Source organism: Aythya marila (assembly GCF_965140915.1).
Source record: "Aythya marila genome assembly, chromosome: 12".
Taxonomy (NCBI): Eukaryota; Metazoa; Chordata; class Aves; order Anseriformes; family Anatidae; genus Aythya; species Aythya marila.
Genome location: NC_139053.1, coordinates 19,466,534 through 19,493,032, shown reverse-complemented (window position 1 = coordinate 19,493,032; position 26,499 = coordinate 19,466,534). Strand labels below are relative to the sequence as shown.

The window sequence follows — 26,499 nt, the reverse complement described above, 5'->3', positions numbered from 1 at the left end:
GGGCCACCCACAGCCCCTCTGCTTCCATTTTGTGTGAGGGAGGGGGCCATTTTGTGGGTTCAACTGCCTCTCCTCAGGGGAGGAACACAAAAAAATAACACAAAAAGGGGCTCGGACTCGTGCGGGTGGTTTATAGGTAGTGTGAGGAGCTGGGTTAAAACCTCTACCCGGCGCAGCGGGGCTCACAGAACCGGGACAAGGCAGCACAAGCTCGCTGCCCTCCCTCAGCCCCAACCCGGAGCTGCTTGAGGAAAGGCAGCGGGGCCACCAGGAGCCGAGGCGAGCCCAGCTGAGCCAGCCGGGCCTGCAGAGGGCCCCCGCGGCTCGGGCAGGAGGCGGGCCGGGGCCTGGAAGCAGCGGGCCGAGGCCGGCGGCGCTGCCCGCCCCGCGGTGCACCCAGGGCGGCGAGGGCGGCGAGGCGAGCGCGGTGCTCCCCGCGCGGCCTAGCGCCATGGGGAAGAAGGGGAAGCGGGAGAAGAAGGGGAAAGGGGCTGAGAAGACGGCGGCCAAGATGGAGAGGAAGGTGTCCCGCAGAGCCAGGAAGGAGGAGGTGAGGGGCGGCGAGGGGCTCGGGGGGTTTTGTGGGCGCTGCTGCCTTGGAAGGGAGGGCTAAAGTGGAGGGGCGCGTGGCTGAGGGCACCTCGGGAAAAAGGAGGGTGCGAGAACGAGAAATGGTGATTTAAATTGCCTTCCATCTCCCCCAGCCTTTTCTCGGGGCCTTAAAAGCGAAGGAAAATGTTTCAGTGCTCCCTGCGTGAGTGCAGCCTTGTGCACAGCTGCAGGCAGGGAAGGAGCCGGCGCTGTGCCTGTGCTGGCTGCAGGGAGAGCTGCTGCCAGGCTGCAGGGGGGAAAGAAATCCCCAGATTTTGGAAGTTTGCTGGGATGCAGCTGCTGCCAGGGAGGGGTTGGCTGATGGAGGTGGTGAGCACGGGGCTGTCGGAGAGACTTTGGATCAGAAATTCCCCCTAGCCGCCGGCCTGCTTGTGCCCTCAATGCTCGGTGTGTCTGCACTTTGGAGGCAGATTTAAATCTAATTTTTATTTCCTGGAAGGAAATATTTATTTCCTGGAAGGAAGTAAAAATACGTGTAGGTTTCACTCCAGCTAAAGTATAAACTGGCAGTAGACAAGAGTTTCCCATGCATTTTGGGCAGTTTTCCATTGCAGACAAAGAAGATGACAAGTTGGGTTGTAGCATATATTTGAGGGAGCGAACACTGGTTTTGTATGGTGTGCAAGCGGTTCTGTGCTTATCAAGGAACTTATGTCTGTTTTTATTTTCAGGAGGATCTTGAAGCCCTGATAGCAGAATTCCAGAGTTTAGATGCTAAAAAGACCCAAGTAATTGAGACAGCCTGCCCACCGCCCTCACCCAGGTAAGAGGTTGTGTGGGACTTTGGCCATCAGTTATACAGCTACTGATGAAATTTATTTATGTAAAGTTACTTGCTGAGAGCATGATGTCTGGCTTGGCTGATACCTGGAGTTATAAAATACATGGTATACTGAATCCCTGAGTTAAGAATGTGACCAAACACATTTTTTTTAGTCTTAAAAACCCTTTTTAATCATCCCACCAGTACAGCTAAGGAGACAAAACACTAGTAAGTTCAAGGGCTTTGCAAAATGAGAGTTAAGAGGAACCTTTGGATTTGGGCTAGGAAGCTGAAAGGATTCACAAGGATATGCTGTGAGGGACAAGACACTTGATATGCTGTGAGGGACAAGACACTTGATCTGTAGGCCTGGGTGGTGCTAGGTTCTGTATGTCTGTTTGATGTAGCTTGTTAAAAACCCCTCTGTGTGATATCTTTTTCCTCCCCATATGGAGGGACAAGTCAGTCTCCAAACAGTGAATAGTACTTTGGTGGGATGAGTGGTGAGCAGTGGTGACTGCAGAAGAATGATGCAGATAAGTTGATGTGAGACAGCTCAGTTCTACTTAGTTATGTACCCTCATAAAACTAATTTTTGTTCTCGACACGCCAACATTAAAATTCAAGAGCTCACGTCAGAAGGCATGTTAAATGACAGTGTAACGTGTGCTCCTAAAATAGGAGAAGGTTTCAGACAGTGTCAAATTAATCTTGCTGAAAGTTTTTAAGAAGTTAATTTCTTTGGGGAGTTTTTCACCCTGGGGTGAATATCACAGCCTACTAATTTGGCAGCTGATGGAGAGACTTTTGTGTCTAGAGGGCTGAGGTGCTAATGCTAGCTGAGTTAAAGGCTGCAAGCTTCTGAGTTTTACAAGTCTTAACATCTACTCTTTCGGTCATCCTTCTTTTGTTTGCAGGCTGAATGGCTCCCTGTCTGCTCACCCTGAGAAAGACGAATTGATCCTTTTTGGAGGTGAATATTTCAATGGCCAAAAAGTAATGTATACTTCAATTTTTTTCTTCTTTTTTTTTTTTTTTTTTTTTTTTTTTCTGCACTCCCCCTGCCTTTTACTGTAATTTGCATGGGTCTCATTTGAAGCGAAGATTCAAAGCAGCTGTCATAAAATATGTATTCGTCCCTGAATGAGAGCAAAATAGCCTTTTAATTCTGCTGTGATACTGTCTCATGCCTGAACAGTTGGCAGGAAGGAGACATGCTAGAACCCATTAAGGAGTCAGAGTGATTGTCTCGGCATCAATATTTCAGGGCTTCATAATTTCTCCAGACTTAATAGTAGCCATCTCTGACCCTCATTTTTGATAACTGTTGAAGAATCTCAGCCTTCCACCTTCCAAAGCGAGATAATTCTGCAGTTTTGCAGCTGGCAAGGGTTTGCTTGCCTTGGAGATGTGTACAGCAGCAAATAATTGCAAGTGGGAATGCTTTACTGAATTTCTGCAAGTTGCACGTGTTTATTGTGCTCCTGGAGACACACTGGCCTTTTCAGTCCTGAGAAGTGCAGATTGTAGTTAGAAAACTCAAGCCTCCCAGTGTTATTTGCCCCCTGAGCATCATCCCATGTGATGTGCTGAACTAATTCTGTTTGCTTCACTACCTTAAGCTGTTACTGTCTCTGGAGTTGAGCAGCAGTTTGGACAACTTTAACCTGCACAGCTGTATTAAGCTCCAGCTTCTTAAGCACTGATACCTCAAGCTGTCAGAGTCTTAACCAAGGGTTTGGGAAGGAACAGTCCAGTTTAGTGGAGGAGGTTGTTGCCCTCCTTCCCTGCCTGATGGAGGCTGGTGAGCTGTTGCTTTTCAAGACCAGGTTGGATGGGGCTTGGAGCAACCTGATCTAGTGGAATGTGTCCTGGCCCATGGCAGGGGGCTTGGAAGTAGATGATTGATAAGGTCCCTTCCAACCTAAATCATGCTGTGATTCCACAAATCTGAATGGGAAGCTGAAGCTGCATACCTTCTCTGCCTAACTCACAGATAACCCTCGGGGTGCCTATGCTTGGACAGACTGATCCTGTCCAACAGAGAGCTGTGGTGATCTCTGTTTTTCTTTTCCTCTCTAACAGACCTACCTCTATAATGAACTGTATGTTTACAACATCAGGAAGAACAGCTGGACTAAACTAGAGATCCCCAACCCACCCCCAAGGCGATGTGCTCACCAGGTAAGGTGCAGGGTGCCAAAGCAGCAGCTGGAATTGTTTTAATGTTGTCCTAAAGACTTGTTTTTCTTACCAAGGGTTTCTTTCCGGCTTCTCTGCATTCCCTTTGTAATGGGCTGCCAGTGGAGTCACTTCTCTTGTGCTGAGGCTCTTTTGAAGATGGGCTGTTGTGCTGCACTATATGGCAACCAGCTCAACCATCCAAAATTCCAGGATAGCATGGGATTTTCAAAACACTGATCAGGTGTAACTTAGAATTTGACCGCAGTGCTATGGGTGGCTGGGTTGCTGTGCATGATTAGTGTTGACAGGCCTGCCTCTGTGGACACTACAGATCCCACCACTCCAGCAGTGTGAAAGACCCGCCAGTGTCAGGTATCCCTGATAGCACGTAGCAGTTGGGCTTTGCCAAGTGTCCTAGATGCTCTGTGGTGTGTCCTGCCTTTGGCTTGTGATTATTTTTTCAGTGGCACATGAGCCATTTTTCTTTGGTGTCTGCAAATTCAGACAAAATTGTCTGAATTTTCTCTGGGATATCATGAAACTCCCCTAGACCTTACCTCTTTGATGCCTCTGTGATGAGCATCGCTGGCTGGTTGTGATGTGGAAGGATTTGTTTCTGTTTATGTGAACACCTGCGCACAGAAACTGGATCAGAGACTTGTATTTTTTGCAGGTCTTTGGCCCTCGCCAGCTGTCAGATAGATTATCTTGCCTGTTGCAGCAAGTGGCTGGGTGACTGGTACAGTGACTGGTACATTTGAAAAGCTGCCATACAGGAAGCGAATGTTATTTTCCTACCTGTGGCCAAAGCTCTTTAGAGCTTCCTGGTAAAATCCCATACCCTGACTAGGATCATATTCCCTCATTACTCTGTGCCTTAATGAAAGTCTTGCTCTGAGCTGCGTGTGCTTTCTTTAAAAAGAAAGTCTTTGACTTGATATTTGGGCAACCTTGTGGTGCTTAAAATCTTGATTTCGGAGGCCAAACTCCACAAGAAGGCCAGAAATTCAAACACTTGTTCCCTGAGGTGAAAAGGAAGGAGGTTGCCTGGTGGGTGTGGAGTTGACAGGCTCTTGTTTGTGTGTTGGTAGCCAGCAGGTGGCTGTCTAGAAGCTGGATCAGAGCTGAGCGAGCAGGCTGTGCATCAGGGAGCTGCAACTGGATTACAGCAGATATAAAATGAGAAACATACCAGAGGAGTCGTGCTTCAGCAATAAGTTTTCTGTCTGATAATTAATTACAGTCACACAGGAGACAGTTCAGCCTCTTCAGCTGAATGGCTTGTTGTCTTCCCTGTGACTTTATTTTTAACACGTTTTCTGCATTAGCTTAAAGGTAAATAGGAGTATGTCTATGCATGTTTTCAGTCTTATTTGTCATCTCTGGTCTCTGACACACAGTCCTCTGACTTATGCTGGCTTCATTACATCAGCTCAATACAACAGCAGAATAGCCATGGATGGCTGCTGTCAGTTTGAGCTGTTTGAGGAAAAGGTCTGGCTGTGTAATGAATTCAGAGCCAGCTCTTCACAAGGTCACACACAAGTATGAGCAGGCTGTTGTCTGTACCTTCACTTAAGTTTTTAATCACTAGATACCCTTGAAAATCAGGCGTGCATCCCCTTTGCTTAGCTAACTTCATGTTCCCACAAACCCTGCTTGCAAACACACCCAATGTTGTGTCAGGTTTAATTGTAGCATGTACAGGCTGGTTTGTGTAAGGGCATGGTCATAAGTTTAATGCTAGAAATCTTTGCTGCTTTCTGGAAAAGACAGGCAGGTAATGAAGCCCTTCTAAATAAATTGGGATAACAATATTGATTCGTGAGGGTACCCTGGGAAAAAAAAAAAGTGTGGAAAAAAGCTTAGATTCCTTTTTGGGATTCCTGCCTTTTGCTGCTTAGTCCCTATGCGGATAATTCCAGCTAAGTGGAGTCTTGCTCTCTGCTTCCTGCCTTGTAACTGTCAGCTTGTGTGGCAACAGGGTGTTTTGATGCTGCTCTGTGCAAAAATAATAAAACAAATCCCTTTGATACTCTTCTCTCTGCTGCTTGCCTCAGTCAAAGCAGTAACAGTCTCCTTTTGTTCAAATACTGCACACTTCCTTCTGTGTTTATTTTCTTCCTTCAGATAAGAGCGGTAATGCCTTTCAGGTCTTGGAAAGCGTCAGGTTTGGACTTGCACTGCAGCTTGGCTTCTGAACTGTTTTTTGTTTCATAATCTACAAAAAATGGTGGTGTGTAAAGGGCGTTTATGCACTTCATGGCCTTTTCCAAAAGGCTTCTCCCTGCCTTACTGTGCCTGCCCAGTGTTGGGATGTTACATGCGCTTTAGAGTCAGGAAGCGCCCCTGTTCCCCTGATGGCCTGGGGTTCATCATCCACCAGTATGGCTACTGCACGATGCTTTTCACATGACTAAAGGATGGGTGAAATGTTGCTGAACCTTAGCAGTGGAGAGATTTCCTTTGCTGAACAGAAAGATTTGAACTATGTTCTTAAACCAAATCCCAAGATACTTCTTAGAGAAGCTTGAAAGTGAGTTCCTTGGCTCACCTTCCTGTGCCATGGGGAAGGTGTGCCACACAACGAGGAGCTTACATTGAAAATTCCCCTTCATTCAGTCCCAGCAAGCTGCTTTTGCCAAGTACTTGTTTACTCCTTGGTATTTGATGGCAACTGTGCCTCTGACCGATAATGTTCTCCTGTCTCTGGTTCCTGCACTCTAGTCTGATCCTGTTCTTCCTTCTTCTCCTGACAGGCAGCGGTGGTGTCCACAGCTGGTGGGCAGCTCTGGGTGTTCGGCGGGGAGTTTGCATCTCCCAATGGGGAGCAGTTCTACCATTACAAGGATCTCTGGGTCCTGCATTTGGCTACCAAGACCTGGGAGCAGATCAAGTAAGTGGTGTGCTCTCGAGTCAACGGTGTTGACCTCATGAGGAACTGTGTCAGCATGGTCTGAACTTGGTTCCCCCTGTGGTGCTGTGATTTCCCATCTGTCCCTCGAGTACAGACATGCCCATGCTGGAAACAGTGGAGAGGTCAACCTCCAGAAAGGAGTGGAAATGGGAGATGTGCTCCAAGTCCATTGAGGACAAAAGCCATTTTATTTATTAAGTGACTTTTGGAGCCCAGGTGTGTTTGGGTGTTATGTAGCTGAAGAAAGGAGTATCCTGAACAGCACTGTGTCTTCCTAGCCATGCTGAGTGTAGGTATCCAACTTGACAACACAAGTGATTGCTCCATTTGGGCTCCATCTGGGCCTCTGCTCGTGGCTGGGCTGTACTAGACCTTAAAGGATCTCACCCAGTTTTACCATTGCTTGAGAGGACAGCTTGTCTTCTCCATAAAGCCAAGTTCACTCCTGATAACTGGCATTTTCTGTATAAAGATTCCTTGAGATAAACCAGTAATTCAGACCCATCAGGGTAAGTATGTGCCAGAAGCCCTGGAAATGTTTTACAGGAGTAAAGGCACCTAAATATCTTCCATGGATCTGGCCCAAAGTCTGATAATGTTTCTTTAACCTTTAGCTTCTAGGTTTTTCATATTTACACATGAGAGGAAGAGTTCTGGTGGGTCACCTGGTAAAACTGAGAGGCAAGAGATGTGGCTCTAGTTCTGACTTTGACTCAGACTTTCTTTTGGGCTTTGGGATTGTCTTGGCTGCAGAATTAGCCAGAACGCAGCCTTGGCTAGGCTGAAGCTCCTGCACAGCTGACCCTTGAGGTGCCACTGGGGAAAGCAGCAGCTTTTAAATGTTTACTCATCTGCTGTTTGACCCTTCAAGCTCCTGAGCGTGAACTCCTTGTTCTTGCTTCTGATGGAAAGCCCTAAATCTGCCTGGGCTGATCAATTCTTGCCCTGCTTACAAAGTGCAGGTGCCTGTCATCTGTGCCCTGTCTCTTCTCGTGCGGTAATCGAGAGGGTGGTTCAGGGCTGAGCTATGCAGAAATGGATACCCTGGCTCTGCCTTGGCACATGCCTGAGGCCACGCAGTGACTCATCGTGCCTGGTGCCTGACTGCCTTTCACCCCCCTGTAAAATGGGAGCACTGGGATTGCCTGACGAGGGGAATTGGGAGGTTTAATTTTGCTCATGTTAACGTAGCACGGAAGGGGCTCTGGCGTGGAAGGTGTAGGGGAGCCAAAGAGCGAAAAATCCCAAGGAGTCCGAACCATGCAGGGTTGAAAGGATGCTCCACAGCGCAGTATCCTGGCAGCAGCAGCTCTGCGAGAGTCTGGGGATCATCCTTTTGAGTACCTCTGGGAGGCTGAGGGAAAACTGCTCTGCTCCTCAGCGGCTGGTTCCTGTCTGTCAGTGTGATTCTTGGCTCCAGACCTGGCAGCGTTAATCTAATAGCAGCTGTAATTTGTCATGTTACAGGAAGCCGGGTTTACTCTAGTGAGCCCTGCTTGGCTTTGAGAAGTGGGGGTGAGAGCAACTCTCCAGGATGATGGAGGGCTCTGTAAGAGGTGCAAGGCTTAAAAAGAGCTGTCAGCGTGCAGGCTGCTCTGCCTGTTGTTGTGAGGCAGAAGCTGACGGAATGACAGTGACTGTACCCCTCTTGGCTCCCCCAAAATAACTTCTGAATCCCTTGCTCAGCCTCAGCCAAATAAAGGGGATGGAGCTCGAATGCATTACGGCCCTACCAGCTTCGTGAACGCGGGCGGGGGAGAGGAAGTGATGATCCCCATCGAGTCCCTGCTGAGAGAAAGGGTTGACATTTCAACCAAACTCTGGACTGAAAAAAATCCTCACCAGAGAGCAGTGTTAATACCCAGCTGCAGGGAGAGCGAGGGCGGGAGATTGTTTCTTGTGAGCCATCAGAGAATCCAGATGAGGCTTCGTTAGTTCCACCAGCCATGGCGCAAATTGTTCTCCTGTGCATTTGCAGATGCGTTGCTGTAGAGCTGATTTAGGGTTATCCACTCCTGAACCAAATGCTGCAGTGCCTGACCTGCTTGGGAAGATGAAATCAGGTAGTTACAAGGCTCAGCTCAGCCTGTATCTTATCTCATGTGGTACAGTAGCCTCAGGGATGCTGGGTGTACTGCAAGAGCCTCTGCTCCCACCCTGGAGCAGGGCATGAAGTTTGCACGTGCTGCAAGTTGCAGGACACCACCAGCAGTCCCTGGCCCCAGGTGGACTAAACCATGGCAAGAGAACTTGTTCGGAGCTTGTGATGGGTTATTATGGTTAGGGAGGAGGGAAACAGGTTGGTGAGGTGAGCTCCTGCCCCTGTGATAAGCAGAAGCAAGTTCTAGGTGCCGTGCTTTTCCAGCCACCCAGAGCTGCCTTCTGTCCCTGGGTGCTGGTGGTCACATCACGTTGGCTGCCATGACACAGTGGAAGGATGCATTTGGAGACAGTGATGCTTTGTTGTCTCTTAGTAGGTAAATGGGCTGACATTTCTGAAATGAGCATCGTAAATTCTATGAGTGAAAGTGCCCTGGGGAGGTGATCTTTCCTTCCTCCCTGCCCCGTGCAGGATCAACTCCGTTTGAACTTCCTGGGGCATTTGGGTGGACAGCTGTCCTTCAGCCTTGCCATAATTTTGAAAACACTCATGCCCTGGTTCCAGTGTTCGAATAAAACAAAGTGCATCTCCTCCCCGTCCTCGGGCAGAGCTCCAAGAGCTGCATTAATTAGGGATCTGGTGGAGGAGGCTGTGAGAGGATGTCTTTGTTTTAATGCTAACCTGGCTGAGTGTGAAAATCAAGTTTCTGCTGCCTCTCTGTTTTTCCATACAGCATCATGATGACAGTCAGCTTGGGGAGGGGAAGAAGAAAGGACAGAGATGATTGTTGAGTTGTGTGAGGGATTTCTTGGGGCTTTTGAAACCCTTGATTTTTAACATATACTGCATTGCACTTCATTCTAGTTATTTCAGCCCCACACCTTTGATTTCAGACAACCATGTTGTCCTTCCTGGCCCACGGTTTGTGCTAAAGACCGTCCTGGTGCCGTAAGAAGCTTGACTGTAAAACACTTTTTGAAGAGAAAACCTTGAGTAACTCACCCCTGTTCCATGTCTACACAAAGGCTGCTGGGGAAATGGATCTCCAGTATCTCCTAGGGCAGAACCACAGTCCTGTCAGTCAGCTCGACAGTTAAAAACTGCAGGCAGCTATATTCACTTGCATTTTGTGTGCATGAAGATGGCCCAAATGCAACAAATCCCAGCCGGTTAGAAGACGTGCCAGTAACTGACTTTGGGACCACCTTATCATGTTTGTGATCCATGAGGTTGTGTCAACTCATGAGTTTGTTACTCTGCCTTAGAGCTAAGCAATATTTTAATCTAATTGCCTCATTCCTTCCTAGAGAGAACATTTCTGTTAGCTCCGTGTGGCCCAGTGCACTCCCTCGAAGAGAGATGGGGAGTGTCACACGTTGGGGTTATACTTGGGAACTGGCGGATCCCTCCTCTGTGTAGTTCTTTGTCTTGCTTATGAACCTGGATAGCTCCCTTGCCTTTAATTCTGGAATGCTGATGATACTTCACAGTTTGGTGAGATGTGGTGCTATAAATATTTCAGGGTAGCATTTCACAAGCGTATGTTTAACGCTGTTTACAGAGAGAAGTGGAGCAGTCGCTGCAGTGCAGGATGCCTTTCAGCACAGGTTTGTTTATGACTGATGACTGTTCTTGCTCGTGTGCTCTTTGTCACCAGGAAGATCAGATCCTGCAGCACAAGGTAGAAAGGTGCTTTGGTGCATAAAGAAGAAACGGGTAATTTGGTGCAGACTTCCTCTGGCAGTCCAGAATTGAGCTTGTGAGCTTATTCGTTGGTAGGTGAAGATCCAAATGCATGACTGTTGATTGACTTTGCAAAGGATTTGGTTTGGGGGTTCCGTGCCTTATGGCAATTGTGTTTTCACTTGTGTACCTCCTAAATAAGTATACAAACATATGGATGTAATGTCTGCGTGCCAATGAACAGAATACTTGTCATTTGCATTTACAACCATAAAATACAGAACACTGAAGTCCTGGGTTTCAGCTGCCTTGTGTACTGGAGAATAAAAATGCCTTGTACTGAAATGCCCACTTACTGGGATGTTCTGTGCAGCATCATCATTTTATTTTATTTTTTCCAATGGAAAGGTATGGGGATTCTTCTGAACTTCCTTTGGATAGAGGAATGAATTAAAAGGTAGCTCACTCACACAGCCTGTAGACACTGTGACATGCAAGTCATTAATTCTTGAATCTGGGGGCTGAATTCAGGTCTGTAACATTACTATAAGCCCCAGAGTAACTCCACAAGCAAAAGCAAATTCCTTATGGAGCAGTTTTGATCAGACTTCTGCTTACATGTGTAGAGCCAGTCCTTATCCAGACTTATCTTTTGATCTATTTTTAAAAAAAGTCTGGAGAATTTACAGCTCCCTCCCACATGTCTGCTTTCTGGTGTCAACCCCAAGAAGTAGACTATTAATCATAAAGTCAGCGAAGCCATTTCCAGAATGTTTGTTTTGGGCCATGAGCAGTGACACAGGTAAAAAGAGACAGTCTGCGTTCGGGAATCAAGGCTTCAAGCTAGCAGCAGGCTCCTTCTGGAGTGGCAGCGTGGCTGTTTGCTGCTGCCACTCTTGCTTGGCTGTGTCATGCGTTTTTACAGCGCTGTGTTTGGGGAAGAAGGACCTGTATGAACTGGTCTATGTAAAAATACTTTCTAAGAGCAGTTGTTGCTAGTGTAGAGGGCACCTCCTTAAATCAAAGTGTATAAACAGGCCTTTATAGCCGATTCCTGTACGGTGTGTAATGCTGAAGCCAAGGAAGCTGAGATGGCAAATTAGAGCGCAGAATGAGGCCTTCTGAAATTGTTTCAGCATCTGCTCTTGTAGCTCGTATTGCTTGCCTAAGGAAAGTGGAGAAGTGCCTTATAATTGAGAGCAATTGATGCTGGTGCCAGTGAGACTTCTCTGAATTCGGATCAGGCCCCAGCCTGGATGTTTTTGTTTGTGACTTAGAGTTAATTGTATGCTTGTGGGAACTTGTTTATTAAAACACATGCATCAGTGAATAAACGTTTTACCATTCAGAATTGATTTTTGACTTGCAGGAAATGTGTTTGAGAAGCAAGGCAGAAGATGTTCTCTGAGAACAAGGTTTTATTGTTAATGTAGATTTCTGATTCCTTCTTTCCTTTAAAAAAAAAAAAAAAAAAAAGATTTTAAAAGGTGCCATCCTCTGGAATAATAACATGGAAGCTTTGTTATAGAAGAGAAAATGATTTCAGATCTTGATGAAATTAATACAAGAGGTGATGTTCTGCAGGGTGGTACTTAAAAATCCAGTAACTGCCTAGAAAACCCTACTCTCTGTTAGAATAAAGAGTCCAAGCAATCAATATTAATTCAGGCATACCCGAATGCTGCTGTTCTGCTTGGAGCTCTTCATTAGGGCTGGTGTGAGATTGTCATTTCTGATGGTGAATAAGGGCTCTCATTTTCTCTCTCCACAGAAATCTATCACTGCTCTTTACAGCTACCCGCTGCCAGTTAAAAGCAGAGCAGTAGGGTTGGGGGTTTAGGTTTTGTTGTTTTCAGTGCAGAGCTGGCTTCTAGGCCCTGCTCCTGGAACCATTTAACACGTGTTGATGCTGCCTATCGGGAAATCTTTTTGGGTTAGGTGGTGCTAACTGCGTGTGCTTTGGGAGGCTCCTCAGCAAGACTGAAAATGTGATAGATTAATCCCTGGGGCAGAGAACACACAAAGCAAAAACCCTTTTTTCTCTGCGTTTGGCCTGAAGTTTCCTTTGTTCTGAGAGATCTTGAAGGCTTCTTTGTTCTCTGTCTCCTGTGAAGCTCTGCCTGTGGATGAACATGAAGGAAGGTGCATCTTCATTGCCTCTCAGGAATGCCTTTGCCAGCTGCCTGGCTTTGCCAGAAGCTTTTGGATGTGACAGATGGGGTGATGTTGCTTGTTCCTGGAAATGGAAGTGGCATATTTAACTGAAAGGTCATGCAGCCTTGAATAGAGCAGAGCAGCGATGCTCCTGTAATAAGGAAGATAATAACGATAACTTGTTTGGCTGCAGTGCCTTTGTTCTTGAGGAAATTGAAGTGATTTACACTCTTCTCACTGGCTTGATGGTATATCCTAGCTGCAGGTAGGTGAGTGAAGAGGGTGTGGATAGGTCATTTCCTATGACACTGAAGGAGAGTGGATGTCAGAGCCAGTCTCTGGCTCTTACCTGGTACTTAGAGAAAACATCTCTGTCTGGAGTGCTGTTCTTGCAGTTGTGGGAGTTAACTGCTAATCATTAAACTCTCCTGAAAAATTACCTCCTGAGTCATAGCAGAAAAGACTTCAAATCTTGGGTACTGTTAGAGGCTAGATGGCTTATCCCTAGGAATAAAGCCGTTACTGCAGAATGCCTGTGTGGCAAATACCAAGTGTTAGAGGCAGAGCACACGTACTGTTCTGGAAAAAAGCATGCATCTGTGTTAAGGCAGCAAAGTTCCCCCATGGTTGGACGGGCCCACTAAGAGGAAAGGGAACTCTGCTGATGAGTGGAATTTCTTTGTCTTTCAGGGCATCAGGAGGTCCCTCTGGAAGAAGTGGGCATCGAATGGTTGCTTGCAAAAGACAGCTGATCCTCTTTGGAGGTTTCCATGAGAGTGCAAGGTGGGTTACTGCGGGATGATAGGTAGTTTTGAGTCCTCTGCAACAAAAACAACAGAATTTCACGAGCAACGGGAAGCTGGGCTTTAATATAAGGATTTTCCTTAGCAATAGTTAGCAAACTGTATTTTTATGTTAGAAAGAGAAGTGATCTTGTTTTTAAAACCTTCAAGTGTTGGAGAAACCACTGTGTCACTTAGATAATCACTGAAGTAGCTCCTCATCCTCGTAACTAAAGCTGAGTACATCCCTTTTGGCCTCTGCCTCCCATCAAAGAGCCTTCTCTTCCTAGAAGCATCTTCCCCAGTAAGCTCTAGCATACCGTGTGAGGTCACAGCTACTCTGTCATGGGGACTGGGAAGAGAGCTGAGCTACATACTTTCTCAGAGATGCTAAGCTGCATAAGTGCAGTCCCTGGGAGCACAGCACAAGTTGTAAAGCCTACCCCAGATTTGGCTAAGTGCTTGGCAGTTTAACCGGTGCAGGGCATTTTCCACTAGCAGTATGTGAGTTGGCTAGTTGAAAGAGAGCATGTGTGTGTGTGTGTGTATACATATTTACTGTTTCCCTCACCCCCTAGACAGACATAGCATTAATCTGTTTTGATCTTTTTGTGTTCTGGTTTAAGTCACCTTGGTTTGTGTTTCCTGGAAAGAGCTGATGAAAGCTCTGTTGTAGTAAGGAATAACATAGGTAAAAAAAGAACCCGGAGAGGTCTTGCTTAAAGGAGCTTTGTTAAACGCATATTGTTGCACTGAAATAGTAACCTTCAACTGAACAAATCTTCTGTGTATTGCCATGGCTACAGCAGGAGAAAAAGCCATAAATGCAAAGAGTTGAATAAGGTGTTGCACCTCTTCAGAGGTTCCTGGTGCTGTTCCTGAAGTGATGTTTTATCGTGTCCTAAATGATGGCTATTGCAAAACCTCACGGTGTGCCAATTTGCCCTCTGCAGAGACTACATCTATTATAATGATGTATATGCCTTCAACTTGGACTCCTTCACCTGGAGCAAGCTGTCTCCATCGGGGATTGCGCCTGCTCCGAGATCAGGATGTCAAATGGCTACCACTCCTGAGGGCAGCGTCATCATCTACGGAGGCTACTCCAAACAGGTAGGAGGGACTTTGTGGTAAGGCAGTGCAGCGCTTCCCAAACGACAAACAGAACAGTTGGTGGAAAAGCTAAAGGGCTAAAATGAAAACTGAAATGTGACAAATTCAAATTGCCTAATTAGGGCCAAAGCGATGGTCTTGACCTGTGGTGGTTGCAGGGTTCTGTGCTTTGACTGCCAGGAGAGAGCAGTGGGCTTAGCACGTGGGAGGGTGGAGTTCAAATCTCTTCTGCTCCTTCCCTCTGCTCTGTTTCACAAGTGTTGTCTGCGGTGCAAGGTTTGGTGATCACATTGCATAACTTGCTGCTGCTTTGGCTGATGATATTTCCTTAGGCAGCTGCCAGATGTCCAAAAACCAGTGGTAAAGAGTGCAAGTTAGCCTGTGGGTGTGCCAGCTTGGAGCAATTGTGCAATTGTGCCCTTGCAGTGTTCATACACAGGGTTGTTCAGGCTGCTGTGAGCCACTGCTGCTACCAAAAGTGGCCTCTTGTCTTCTAACTGTCCCTTTGTTCATTCAGTTGTCCTGACCGAGGAGCCGACCTTGATTAAAACTAACATAGTTTTCCTTCTAATCTAATCCAGCATGAGGAGGTGATGTTACGGAGGTAGGAATAAGCAACTGGAAGAAACAGCATTTTTTGACAATGGTAGTGGTTATTGCCAACTTAAGGCATTCTTGGGCAGTACTCATCTGTGTGGCAGCACTGCAGGAGCCTCGTATTTTCTTGGATCAGGGAAAGAGTTAAGGCAGCAGCACTAGTTAGCAAACTCAATAAGCCAAAGAAGACTTTTGATGAGCACCAGGCTTCCTCTGCTCTGCTTCTTGCTTTGTTAATCACGGTAATTTATACCGGGTAGGCCTTTAGACCATATGTCCTCATTGACCAAGTATCCCTGTCTCCATGCTGGGATGGAGGAAGTAAATATTTCATTGAGCAAAAGGCTCCTGCGAAAGCTTTTAATGTTACGAACGCAGACTGAAGACCCGGATCCTGCTGCTGCTGTCTCCGTGGAAAGGCATCGCTTCCAGCAGTGCATCGCTGGGGGAGGAGGACGCGTTGTTCTTCTGATGTGAATAAATGAACAAAGAAGAAAAGCAGGGGAAGAGGAGAGTAGTCTGTCTGTATATTTAGAAGCATTTGTGCCTCCTCACGGCCTGCGCTTAGGGCTCTAACTCCTCAGAGGCGCATTTGATTAAATAGCAGTAACAATACGAAGGCATTTTCTACCCAAAAGGGCTTTGTCTGCTTCCTGTCTCTGACTCGTTCCCTCACTCTCGAGGCTGGGGGAAGCTTGCATGCTCTGCCAGGTGTGGATCTCTTACAGCTCCTGGCAGTAGCTGGGTTTCAGGTGCATACCGAGCCCTGTGGAAACACAAAAGTTGACGCATGTTTGCAGTTCTGCTCTGCTTTACGAGGGTGGGCTCTGTTGCACAGCTCTGGGTAGTTCTGAGCTTATAAAAATGAAGCAGAAGGGATAGGGGAGTGCAGAGCTGCCCTCAGCCTTTTGCTGTGACAAATAAGCACTCAGCCTTTATGCAGGGCACTGTGCGAGGATAAGAGCTGGATGCAGTTCCTCTCCAGCTTGGAGAACAGCTTTTAGACGATAACAAGCACTCATTATGCATCTCCTTCCTTTGTAATGTAGCGAGCTGAGTCTGCTGCTCTCTGTTGTGCCATTCCTAACAAAGGCTTTGCTTGTGTCTTCTGCAGCACAGGTGAATTTTGGGGCAGGAACGGTGCAGCCAAGCTACAGACCGACCCAAGCACTGGACAGAATTTTCTCTGTAGCTTTCTTGAGATGCAAAGGCACCAAACTGCAGTGGGCAGTTCTGGTGCACTATATCCCGTGGTCCCGTTAGCCCTTGTAAATCTGCTTTGAAGTGCTGTACCAAAATAGCTGCGTGGTGGGGAATAATGCGTGTTGCCAAAACAAAAAGAGACGTGAGCCCAGGAGATTCATAGTTATGGGTGGAATTGTAGGTATCTGTGTACCAGGCTGGCTGTCAGGGCCCTATAAAGCCCGAGAACCACTGTTGGCTTGCAGCCCAGAATGTTTCCCCGGTCAAGTCATCAATCTGTCCATCTTCAGTCAGGGCAGCAGGCGCTGTGAGCTAGGAAGGGAAAAGCAGAGAGGTTTGGTCCATGCCTTCCTATGCTGGAATTGGTCAAAGAACTGACCACGGAGGGTTGGTTTTCAGTAATGCCTTTTGGCATTGCCGTGTTGCTAAATTCCCGTGATGTGACCTGAATCATCCCTGGCTGGGGAAATGGAAGCAGAAAAGATCAAACGGTGTGTGTGAGGCACTCTGGTACTCGTGGACAGAGGCAGGACAAGAGCCCTGGTACCCAGACATGTTTGCCTGTGCCAGCCACTCGATTTTGCTGTCCTTGAATGTTCAAACAGTGAATATCCAGGGCACAAGCGGGGAAAAAGGAAATGCGACCTGGGCAACCCTGAGTGCTGCTGAGGTGAGATGTTGGTGCACAAATTGAACGAGAGCACGCCTGAGACTTTCAGAACACCACCCTTAGCACAACGGTGTCCTTGTGTTCATGTTTATCACTTCTAGACTGAATATTAAAGACAACTCCTGTGGTCACTTACAGAAGGATTGCTGAAGGTGGTGGCAGCCCTGCCGAAACGTACCCCAGAAGCCCCTGAGATGCTCAGCCTCGCTCGTCTGCTGATCTTAAAGATGTCCTCGCCTGTTTCCCTTGCTGGGAACGGGGCTTGCTGCAGCAAGCTGCATTTTTGGCTGAATAAAGCAGCGAGACCTCTCTATTGCTAGGCAACGTGAGCACACTGTGCCTGACTGGCACGGCGAATGCAGCCGGGAGGTGGTGGAGGCTAACGCTGCTCTACCTTGCAGGTGGAAGCAGCCTACGAGCCACGGGGGGGCTGGCACTGCGTGTGTGCAGGGCTTTTGGATGCCAAAGTAGGCTAGTATGTGGTTTTTTCTTCTTTTAGTGGTGAGCTCTGCAAAGCTGAAGTGGATTCTGCTGGGAGATTGCTCGTGGCAGGGCTGGAGACTGAACGGCAAGGTCTTGTGGGAAGCGTTCCCTCCGCAGTTCTGCCTGCTAAGGGCTTCTCTTAATTGGATGTATTTTGCCACCGTTGATCTCTTTTTATTAGCCATGTTTAGCAGGTTATACACGGGGAATCCCAAGTCCCACTCTGCTCGCGAACATCTCTCCGTGCTTCAGTTTCCCTGCTCTTTGAAGGGGGATAGGCATAGCTCTTGCTGTTACGGGAGGTGGAGGTTTTTAGCTAAAGCCCATAAAGCTCTTTTAACTTGCTAATTTACCTGTATGTGCAAACAAGTGGATGTCCTGGTTGCGAGGGGATTGATCTCTCCAGTAGCAGCGTACTGCTTGCTGCTGGAGCGTCTGCTTTGGAGCCAGTGTGAGCTGGGGAGAACAGGCATCGCTTTGACAACAAATAACTAACTCCCACTCCACCTCATTGGGGTTTTCTCAGCCCAAGAAGCTTTGTCATGTTGCATACGCAGTGTGTTTACTACAGGGAGCCGTGTGGTTTTCGGGAGAAAAATGATGCAGTTTTCCTGCGCAGCCTGTAGGATAGTGAAGCCAACAGCTCTCTCAATAGATGTTGTTTCCCCTTCTTCCGTGCAGGCAGTGCTCATCTTGCTGTGCTTGACAGCTGTGCATCTGCACCCCTCAGCCTGTGTGGCCCCTACACATAAGAACGTGATCTGTGCTTCGTATTTGAGGACAAACAGCAGCCTACTTGGGATTGGAAGAGAAAAAAAAGGCCATTTCCGTGCCTGTTAGCAGACATGCACTTTGTAGTCGCTGGGCTGTGCTTCAGTGCTGCAAGCTGTGAGCCCCTCTGCCCATCTCTCCCCTCTCCTCTCCTCCTTCCACCCATCTCTCACAGCTCTTTGCTCAGGTGAGGCTTGGAAGGGTGTTTAAGCAAGGGTCAGATGAAAAAGGCTGCTGTAGCTCAGCTGTCCACAGCCTGCAGCTTGCTGGTGCCTTCTGCTGCTCGAGACCTGCGTGACGGAGACAGCAAAGCTGTGACATTGTCAGAGCCCGGTGTCTGCTCTGTGCAGTGACTCACAGCCCCTGGAACTTGAGAACTACTACTGTAGATGCCACAATTCGTGCACTGCCAGTCCGTGAAATTGGTGTACACAGAGCACTGTTCCTGGAAGGTGTTTTAATGCCTTCTTGCCCTGGCAGCCTGCTCTCAAGGTTTTGCTCAAAGTGGGTGGCTCTGAGCCCCTCCAGCTGTGTCCCCAGCTCCTCTAGGGATGCATCAGGACTACTGACCAATGCAAGATGTTGTCTTGCTTGTTTTCCATGTGCTAAAAAAGTGGCAGCAGCAGCAGGAGTTGTCACTGTGTATGCCCTTCCTCAGAAAACAGGCCTGTCACTGATGCTTCATCCTGCAGGCTTCCTGTCCCTGGTGTGCCTGGTGTTCTGTGGCTGTGGGATGGGAGGCAGAACAGAGAGGTTGTTGACTTCATTGAAGTGACTGCAGAGAAGAGGATCTCTCCAGCACAGATACCCTGTCGTGGAGGCTGAGTCTTTCAGCGTGCTGATGGGATGCTTATGTGCGTGTAGAGAGCAAGAAGACCCAACAAATTTCCCCTGACAGACCCTGGTGCTTGAGTTTAAGTGAAGCTTCCCTTTTGCTGCGCTGTGAGTAGCGTTCTGTTTCTCACAGCGCTTCGTTATCAGCCTTCCCCAGGGCTTTTCAACATCACCCGAGTTACAGCGTTGCTGTGCAGTGCCTCAAACACACTTTGTTCCCCTTCCCTCTCTGCCTTTCTAAGAACCGAATGCTGTTCCTAAGAGCCTTCTTCAGGGTGTGCTTTCTGGAGCAGGGGGCTGCGTAATAACAGCACAACGTAGCCTGCAGTAACAAAACCTGCCGAGTGCAGGGCGCTGGGTTGGGTACAGCAAGAACAAGATGACACCGTGGCATGCACCCAAAGCTCTGCTCCTTCTGGAGCACTGGTCTCAACCCTCCCAGCTTCTGCCAGGATCCACTGCCTGCATCCAGCCCAGCAATGCCATCGCCCCCAGGAGGAAGGGAATGACAAGGAGGCAGGAGCTGTGCATGAAGGATGGGTGGGTAATGACGTTATGAAATTACCTCCTAGGGTGGTGTTGCACAGCGCTGCTTTCAAATGGTGCACGTTGCTATGAGCACTGGAGTGCAGGGGCTTCCAGTGAGAGGAGCAAGGGAAAGCTGCATTTTAAATGATGCCTTTAATTACTTCACCTGGGGCTTGATCCTGCTCTGGCTGGTGTTGCCTGTAGTAGGGCTGGAAGTGGGGCTTCTTTTTCTGCCTCAAATACTGTTAATGACAGCAGCAGTCGTGCTGTGGGGCAGAGCTGTCACCTCTTGTTGGAGTGGGATGGATACTGGGGCTCTGCTGGTCACAGATCTGTTCTTAAACTTCAGTGTGCAAATGGTGCAGCACAAACGCTCGGAGCTTCTTGCTCAGCATCCCAGAGGGTCTACGAGCCCTGCTGCAAGTTGTGTGTGGCACTTTGGAGCAGGTATCTGCTCTCCCTTACAGCTAGAGGAGCAGAGGCACAGATGTTAAATTACTCCCTCGAGAGCACCTGATGCTGGCTGCGGCAGAGTAAAAGGCAGGATCTCGGGTTTCCTTGGTGCTGCCCATCCTTCCTTTCTTCTGTAAAACCATCCCCTGTGATAATTATTTTCCTGGGTGCCCAAATTCCTGCCCTCACATCGCATCCTGCAGACTTTGAGCCCACAGACCCCAGGATGTGTCGCAGCCTGGTGAGCACAGAGCGGAGGGAGGCTCCGGTTGGCACAGGCAGGAGTTGCCTGTGGTTTGTTACACGTCTCCCACTGCTCGCTTGTAGGATGGGACTGAGTGAGGCGTGCTTGAAGTCATGAGACACCAGCCTCCGTTTGTCCCTTCTGCCTGCCTCCCTTCCCTCCTGAGGCATTCACATTGCTGCTGCTCGTCACAGAAAGTAGCCCTGGTTTGAATGCTAAAGCTGTGAGCTCTGGAGGCACAGCGTGACTACCTGTGTGGCTTCTCGTTGACCCTATCACAATGTGTGCTTTGTCAGTGTGGGGATATATAGGAACACATAAATTCAGGCTGTGTTTGGGCTTTTCTGTGGGGTGGTGAGCTCAGAAAGGCAAGTCCTGATTTGGGTGACTTTCCAGGCCTTGAAGAGTTGGGCCTTCTGCGGTTTTGGGCATTGAAATTGTTTTGCTGAACGTCCCTGTCTTTCCCTTCTCTGCAGAGAATTAAGAAAGATGTTGACAAAGGCACCCTGCATACAGATATGTTCCTGCTGAAGGCTGAAGGTTCAGGCAAGGAGGAAGGTAAGCTGCTGCTCCAGCTAGGAGGGCTGTGCTGGAAGTGATGCTGCAGGACTGTGAATGCAAATTCTCTCTCTTCCGTTGAATAAGAGGCCAAAAGCCCCAAACCCAGGACAAAATTTCCCTTTTAATTAAGAGCACTATGCCCCCGTGTTTGCTTTGGGGCTAAACACAGCAGATGAGTTGATTTAAGTATTTCTTTTTTCCCAGGAGTAGTTAAGTGCATTTATATACCGTGACTCTAGCTTAAAAAAGAAGAGCTAGAGTGGAAGAAACAGGAGTTACTGAGAGAGTTTAGAGAAGTTACATCCTCCTTTTTTGCATGTGTGCTGCAGAAGGAGGGTGGGCCATCACACGTACAGGCTGCCATTCCCCACCACTGTGCTCTGCAGAGGGAAATGGGAGATCCCCTCATTCCTCTGCAGACTGCAGGCCACGCAACTCTTCTGTCCCCTTCTCCCAGCCCGTTTTACAGCCTGAAAAGATGAGGCTGTGTTGTCTCTGCTGAGCAAAGCTTGCTGGCTGACCGAAGGCTGTAGGGAGTCACGGTTCTCATCTCCAGGTGACTTGGTTCCAGAGCTGATGTAAATGGGAGCACTGGCACTGTGCAACAGCTCGGGGATTGGAGCTACTTGAGAAACTTCTGTGAGGAACTGGCAGAGTTAGCGGAGGGAGGTTGGGGTGTACTTTTGCTTGGAGAATCACTTCTAGCTCGCAGCATCGTCTGTGTTGACATTTCCCAATTGGCCCCGGAATAGTCTGAGATGGACTGGAGGGTCTCCAGGCTCCTTGCGTAATGATGTGAGAAGCTCTGGCCTGCACAGGCAGCTTCAGGAAAAACTACAAGGAAAGATATTTTAGGGACTTTTTTTGGTTTGCGTGTGGGAGGGAATTAAAACAACATTTTGAAATTCTTGTTCTCTGGGACATTTTGAACACTGCTCTTCTGTTTCTCGGCAGAAAATCCGTGGAATTCCAGAACTTTTCCCACTGGAAATTCCTGCTTTTGAGAAGCTCTTCTTAGTAGTTATGGGCCATCTATAAACTCTTAAGAAAGAAGATTAGGATATGATCTCGTGAGATTACTGAGTACAGGGATACTTGTACCACCAAGGGTAGTGCTTGGTTGGTTGGTGGTTTTCTCCCATCTATCTGTGAGTGTCCTCAGAAATAGGAATTCCATCACTTCCCTTAGGAGAGGGAGTATTCTGTCCTAGGCTAAAGGAGTAGAACAATCTTCTTTGGGCTGATTTTCTAAAATGTTAAAGCTGTGGCTGATTTCTGTAAACCCAACCAGCTTGAAGTGGGACTCGGGGAGGCAGGTTGGTCACATATATTGTCTGGATTCCAGACCCTGCTTGCATTATGTCCTATTTATAGTTTAGCTTTTTGAAATTGTGGTTCCTTCAGAAATGCATTGCCTAGCCAGTGCATATGCTTCTGCCAGCCTGCATTTTAGGGATTTACTCTAAATCCACGGTAGGAAGGATTGGAGCAAAAGCAAAGGGCTTGGAGCACAAGCCTTCTTCTGAGTACTTTTTTTAAACTTTGGGTGTCCTTACAATGAACCGTGCTTGTTCTTGGGAGGTAGTGATGCAAGCTGCCAGGTAAGGTACTGTAGTAGAAGGGGCCTGTGGAAAAAATTGGTGTGATGTGATCCCCATGGGGTAACTGAGGTACCTTTCCTTGGTATCCAGGGCTCTAATCAATCCTGGTTTGAAGTCCACCTTCCTGTAACGGTGTACACGCCTTTCAATAGCCCCTTTATTCCAGAAGCACACCGTAAAGATAGCTCTCTGAGCTTGCTTTTATTGGAAACATAACTACTTCCTAAGAGTAGGAGAAAAGTGAGGATTAGTTGGGTGATTGAAGTGGAAATGCAAGTGGTGTTCTGATTAACGTTATTGTTGAGCATGCACAGTGCGGTTCTGAGTGTCTGAAATGGATCAGGGAGATGCTAGCAAAGATTGCTGGAGAACTGAAGGGTCTGAAAAGATGTGAAAATGGTCGTGTTTCTCCATTTACTGCTGCTCATGTTTGTTTTTATCTGTTACCAGAGAAGTGGGCATGGAGTCGGCTCAACCTGTCTGGAGTGAAACCCACTCCCAGGTCTGGCTTCTCCGTGGCAGTGGGTCCCAACAACCGCTCCCTCCTGTTTGGAGGTGTGCACGATGAGGAAGAGGAGGAGAGCATCGAAGGGGACTTCTTCAATGATATTTATTTCTACGACATTGGGAAAAACCGCTGGTTTCCTGGACAGCTAAAGGTCTTGTTTTAAAAATAATACAAATGTCTTCAGTTCTTTCTCCTTCATCGTTTGTAGCATCTTTTTTGGCCCCATGCAACTTCCTCACAGTCCTTCCCCATCACATAGCCCCTTGGGTTTTCCATGCCCTGCTTTCACACTTCTGGGGACAGAGGGAACCTGTGAGCCCTGATGCTTGTGCCGTGAGTGAGAGTGGTTCAGGAGGCAGCCCTGTTCCTCTGAGAGTCAGGCTGCATGTGCCCTCTTGTTGTGTAATGCAAAATGAAGCAAAGCAGCATGAAAACATAGTTCCAGTGTTTTACTAGAGGCCGGCTCCCAGTCACGTGTGTAAGTCTGACGTGAGCTAGTTTGGTAAAAGCTATTCTGAAAAGATCTTGTGCTGCACTGAGATAATGGCCTCCCCCTTTTCTCCATTGTTGATGAGCTGCCGAAAGGGATGGAATATTAACCCTTGGCTCATAGGTACTTCAGAAATGCGGCCCTCAGATCTTCAGCTTTGTTTGAACCACTCTCAAGGGGGAAGCAAGGTGCAAACGACGTGGTTGAACTTCTTTCTATCCACCCCCACTGTTTCTGGCTTTGTCCTCAAAAAGGAGAAGTCAATCACATAATAACAGGCAAACATCCACTCACATGTTTGCTTCTGCTTTCCTAGCTGACTGTTTTCTAGCCTTTTCGTACAGTACTTTGAAGACCTGGAGTGCTTCCTGATAATGCACTGTAATTTAGCACCCAGCAATTGTTTCGATTTCACAAAATGGTGGGTTATTTTCTCTTGCTCCTGTCATAGAACAGTGGACTGTGTGTGTGCACGTGCACGTGTGTGCCCAGCTGCAAGAGAGAGAACAAAAATGTTGTTTTCCCTCTTTCTAGCAGTGCTGCTGTTGATAGAAGCAGCAACTCCACGCCATGGGTTCTCCAGGGGTTTCACTGCTGTTTGTTTTATGGCTGGTAGAAGTTCATGCTGAGTGGAAGGTTGTAACTCTCACCTGAGACTTACAGTTCTAGTGAAAAATAATTGAATTCGCCCCCCTCCCTCCCAACAGCATCCACAGTGTTGTATTAACTGCTGTATGAGCTGTTAGCTGCACACAGTTCACGTGCAGTCTCCCTCTGCTCCTTGTTCCTATTAACAGGGACCCAAGTCAGAGAAGAGGAAGCGAAGACGTGGCAGACAAGCTGAGGCAGAGGGAGCTGGAGATGAAGAAGTGGAGAAGCAAGCCCCGCAAGGCCCAGTGGAGATAATCAAAGAAGTGGTGGCAGAAGATGGGACTGTCATGACGATCAAGCAGGTGATCTCTGGGCCTGCAGGAGAGAAGGAGAGGTCTGAATCGGAGGAGGAGGAGGAGGAAGATGGAGCCTTGAGCCCACAAGTAGAGCCGTGCCCACGTTCGAATGCCATGCTGGCGGTGAAGCACGGGGTTCTCTATGTGTACGGGGGAATGTTTGAGGTGGGCGATCGCCAGTTCACCCTCAGTGACCTCTACAGCATCGACCTGCACAAGATGGAAGAATGGAAAGTGCTAGTGGAGATGGATCCAAGTAAGCTCTGGTGGTGGGATGTCTGTATGCCTTTAGTGTAGCAAAGCCCAGGGTGTGGTTTCCAGCAGTGCTGTATTTTAGAAAAAAAAGGACCTGTGGAGTTTCCTCAAGGGATGGTGATGAGCTATGAACAGTGGTTCTTTCTAGATAAGAAATAGCTTGGAATTACAGGATATGCAGTGTCTTATAATTAGTACCACTGCAGAAACCTGTCTTGTCCAGAGATTTGCAATGACTTCAGAGAGTGAGCTCTGGTCTGTCTGCTTTGAAAACCAGGGCATGTAAACAGAGCATCTTTGTTCACTGGGGAAAAGTTCTAACCTTCTCCCTGCCCTGGAAGCTCGCAGTCCACATGTGTGTAGCAGGCAAAGGGCAGAAAGGAAGGAATCTCGTAATTGTGGACCTGTAAAGTGCTTGGGAGGAGACTTGACTCTTGTCAGCATTGGCATTAACCAGCTTGTTTTCTGCAGCTGTCCTGTGCTGTTTAATTCTTCCTGACTCTATTAGGTCTCTTCCTGCCGTCCCCTGCTGCCTGTCAGATCCAGGCCCTGTACAGTGTGTGGGTCTGCAAGGGAAATGAATACAGCAGGACTCTTAAGGAGCATGTCTGACCTTGCCCTGGCTCCCTCCGTGACATTTCTGGGTGTAGGAAGCAGGTTGTTATTTATTTCTTCTCTTTTCTTTCTAAACAAAGAAGCACAAGAATGGCTGGAGGAGTCAGAGTCGGATGAAGAGGAGGATGATACGGAAGGTGCAGAAGGCGGGGAAGAGGAAGAAGAGAGCTCTGAAGAAGAGAGTGAAGACGAGGAAGGTAATGATTAAGATGAATGTTTACTTCATACTAACATAAAGTGTGTTTTGGTACAAAACTTGCTGGCATCCAGGTCAGATTTTCAGCAAAGTTTTCATAGTACATGGTTCTCAAAGGGGATAGGATAAATTTCTTTGGCTACTGAGAGGTTTTTAGGTTATTACATTTAAACACGTAAACTGAAGCGTAGCCTCGGACGGGTTGGCACATGGGAGAGCAGATTGACTTCATTAGCTGTTTGTGACCTCTCTTTCTCTCTTCCTCCCATTGTGTACCAGGAGAGGAGCAGCACCCATCTGTTCAGCCTGATGAGAAGCATGCAGACTATCTGTCCAGGACGGAGCAGTATTGGATTAAGCTAGCCCGGAGCAACATGGGCCCAGATGCCAAGGAGAAGAAGGTGGTGAAAGTGGCACACGCCATGGCAAAGATTTTCTATGAAGATTCAGTCTAGACGATGTTGAGGCTGTTCTGTGAGTGCAGAAACGTGCTGGGAGCAGTGGTTAGCCCCACTGAGATCAGCCCGATGTGGCAGGCAGGCAGCGTATCCAGAAGGCTCCCTGGAACTCCTCAGGGCTTTGTCTCAATATGCCTGGTTGGTTAATGGTCAATGTGCTGTTATGCCCCTGGAAGTTATGGGAGGATCTTGAGGAACAGGATTGCTGTCCAAGCACTTGTTCTTCTGAGACTGGAGTATATAATACTGTCATCATTTGTTCAAAAGTTGTTTGGAGGCTGTGAAGACAAACTGCACATTACAATGGTTCTCTAGTCCCAAATTCCCACCCCTTACTGGGGCCAGAACTTGTCCCCAAGGATGTTTATAATAAACTTCTTTGGTTTGTTACATCAACTTGGTTTTCTCAGTCCCATCCGTTTTTTTCTCCTTTCTGCCAGCTTGTGGAAGAGGGATTGCTGCCCCCTCTGTGAAATATGCAGGTAGTGGTAATAAGATGCACCAGCAGCCCTGAGGTGTGGCTGCACTGTCTGGAGAAACCTGGGAATCCTTCCATAGGTTGTCTGTATGAGAGCCACTGTAAATCCTGATGGAAATTACAGAAGTGTCTTGTTTTCTAGCATTAGCTGTAACAGGTTTTTCTTTTGCTTGTGGAATCCCCCACTTCAGTTTCTCACGTTAGCCAAGAAGCAGTTGTCCTACAAGTAAACCCTTTACGACCAGTGAAACGTCCTGCCTTGAGACCTGATGGCATTTTGAGGCCAGGAGGAAGTGGG

General features: G+C 47.8%; 1 protein-coding gene across 1 annotated transcript; it reads left to right on the top strand.

Moving 5' to 3' along the window:
- The first annotated feature begins 360 nt into the window (after window positions 1–360).
- Window positions 361–26,113, top strand: KLHDC4 (kelch domain containing 4). The gene is made up of 12 exons (XM_082770401.1): window positions 361–550; window positions 1,284–1,375; window positions 2,293–2,371; window positions 3,461–3,559; window positions 6,319–6,455; window positions 13,105–13,197; window positions 14,150–14,309; window positions 20,569–20,650; window positions 22,705–22,913; window positions 24,050–24,455; window positions 25,150–25,266; window positions 25,545–26,113. Exons 1-12 carry the CDS (start codon window positions 452–454, stop codon window positions 25,718–25,720), a joined length of 1,749 nt encoding a protein of 582 aa, XP_082626527.1. The 5' UTR covers window positions 361–451; the 3' UTR covers window positions 25,721–26,113.
- Window positions 26,114–26,499: the final 386 nt, after the last annotated feature.

Bases quoted from the DNA above. Each gene is read 5' to 3' on its own strand.
- KLHDC4 (XM_082770401.1), top strand. From the start codon at position 452: ATGGGGAAGAAGGGGAAGCGGGAGAAGAAGGGGAAAGGGGCTGAGAAG. The intron at 1,376-2,292 runs GTAAGAGGTTGT...TTTTGTTTGCAG, and splicing joins TGCCCACCGCCCTCACCCAG to GCTGAATGGCTCCCTGTCTG. The intron at 13,198-14,149 runs GTGGGTTACTGC...TGCCCTCTGCAG, and splicing joins GGTTTCCATGAGAGTGCAAG to AGACTACATCTATTATAATG.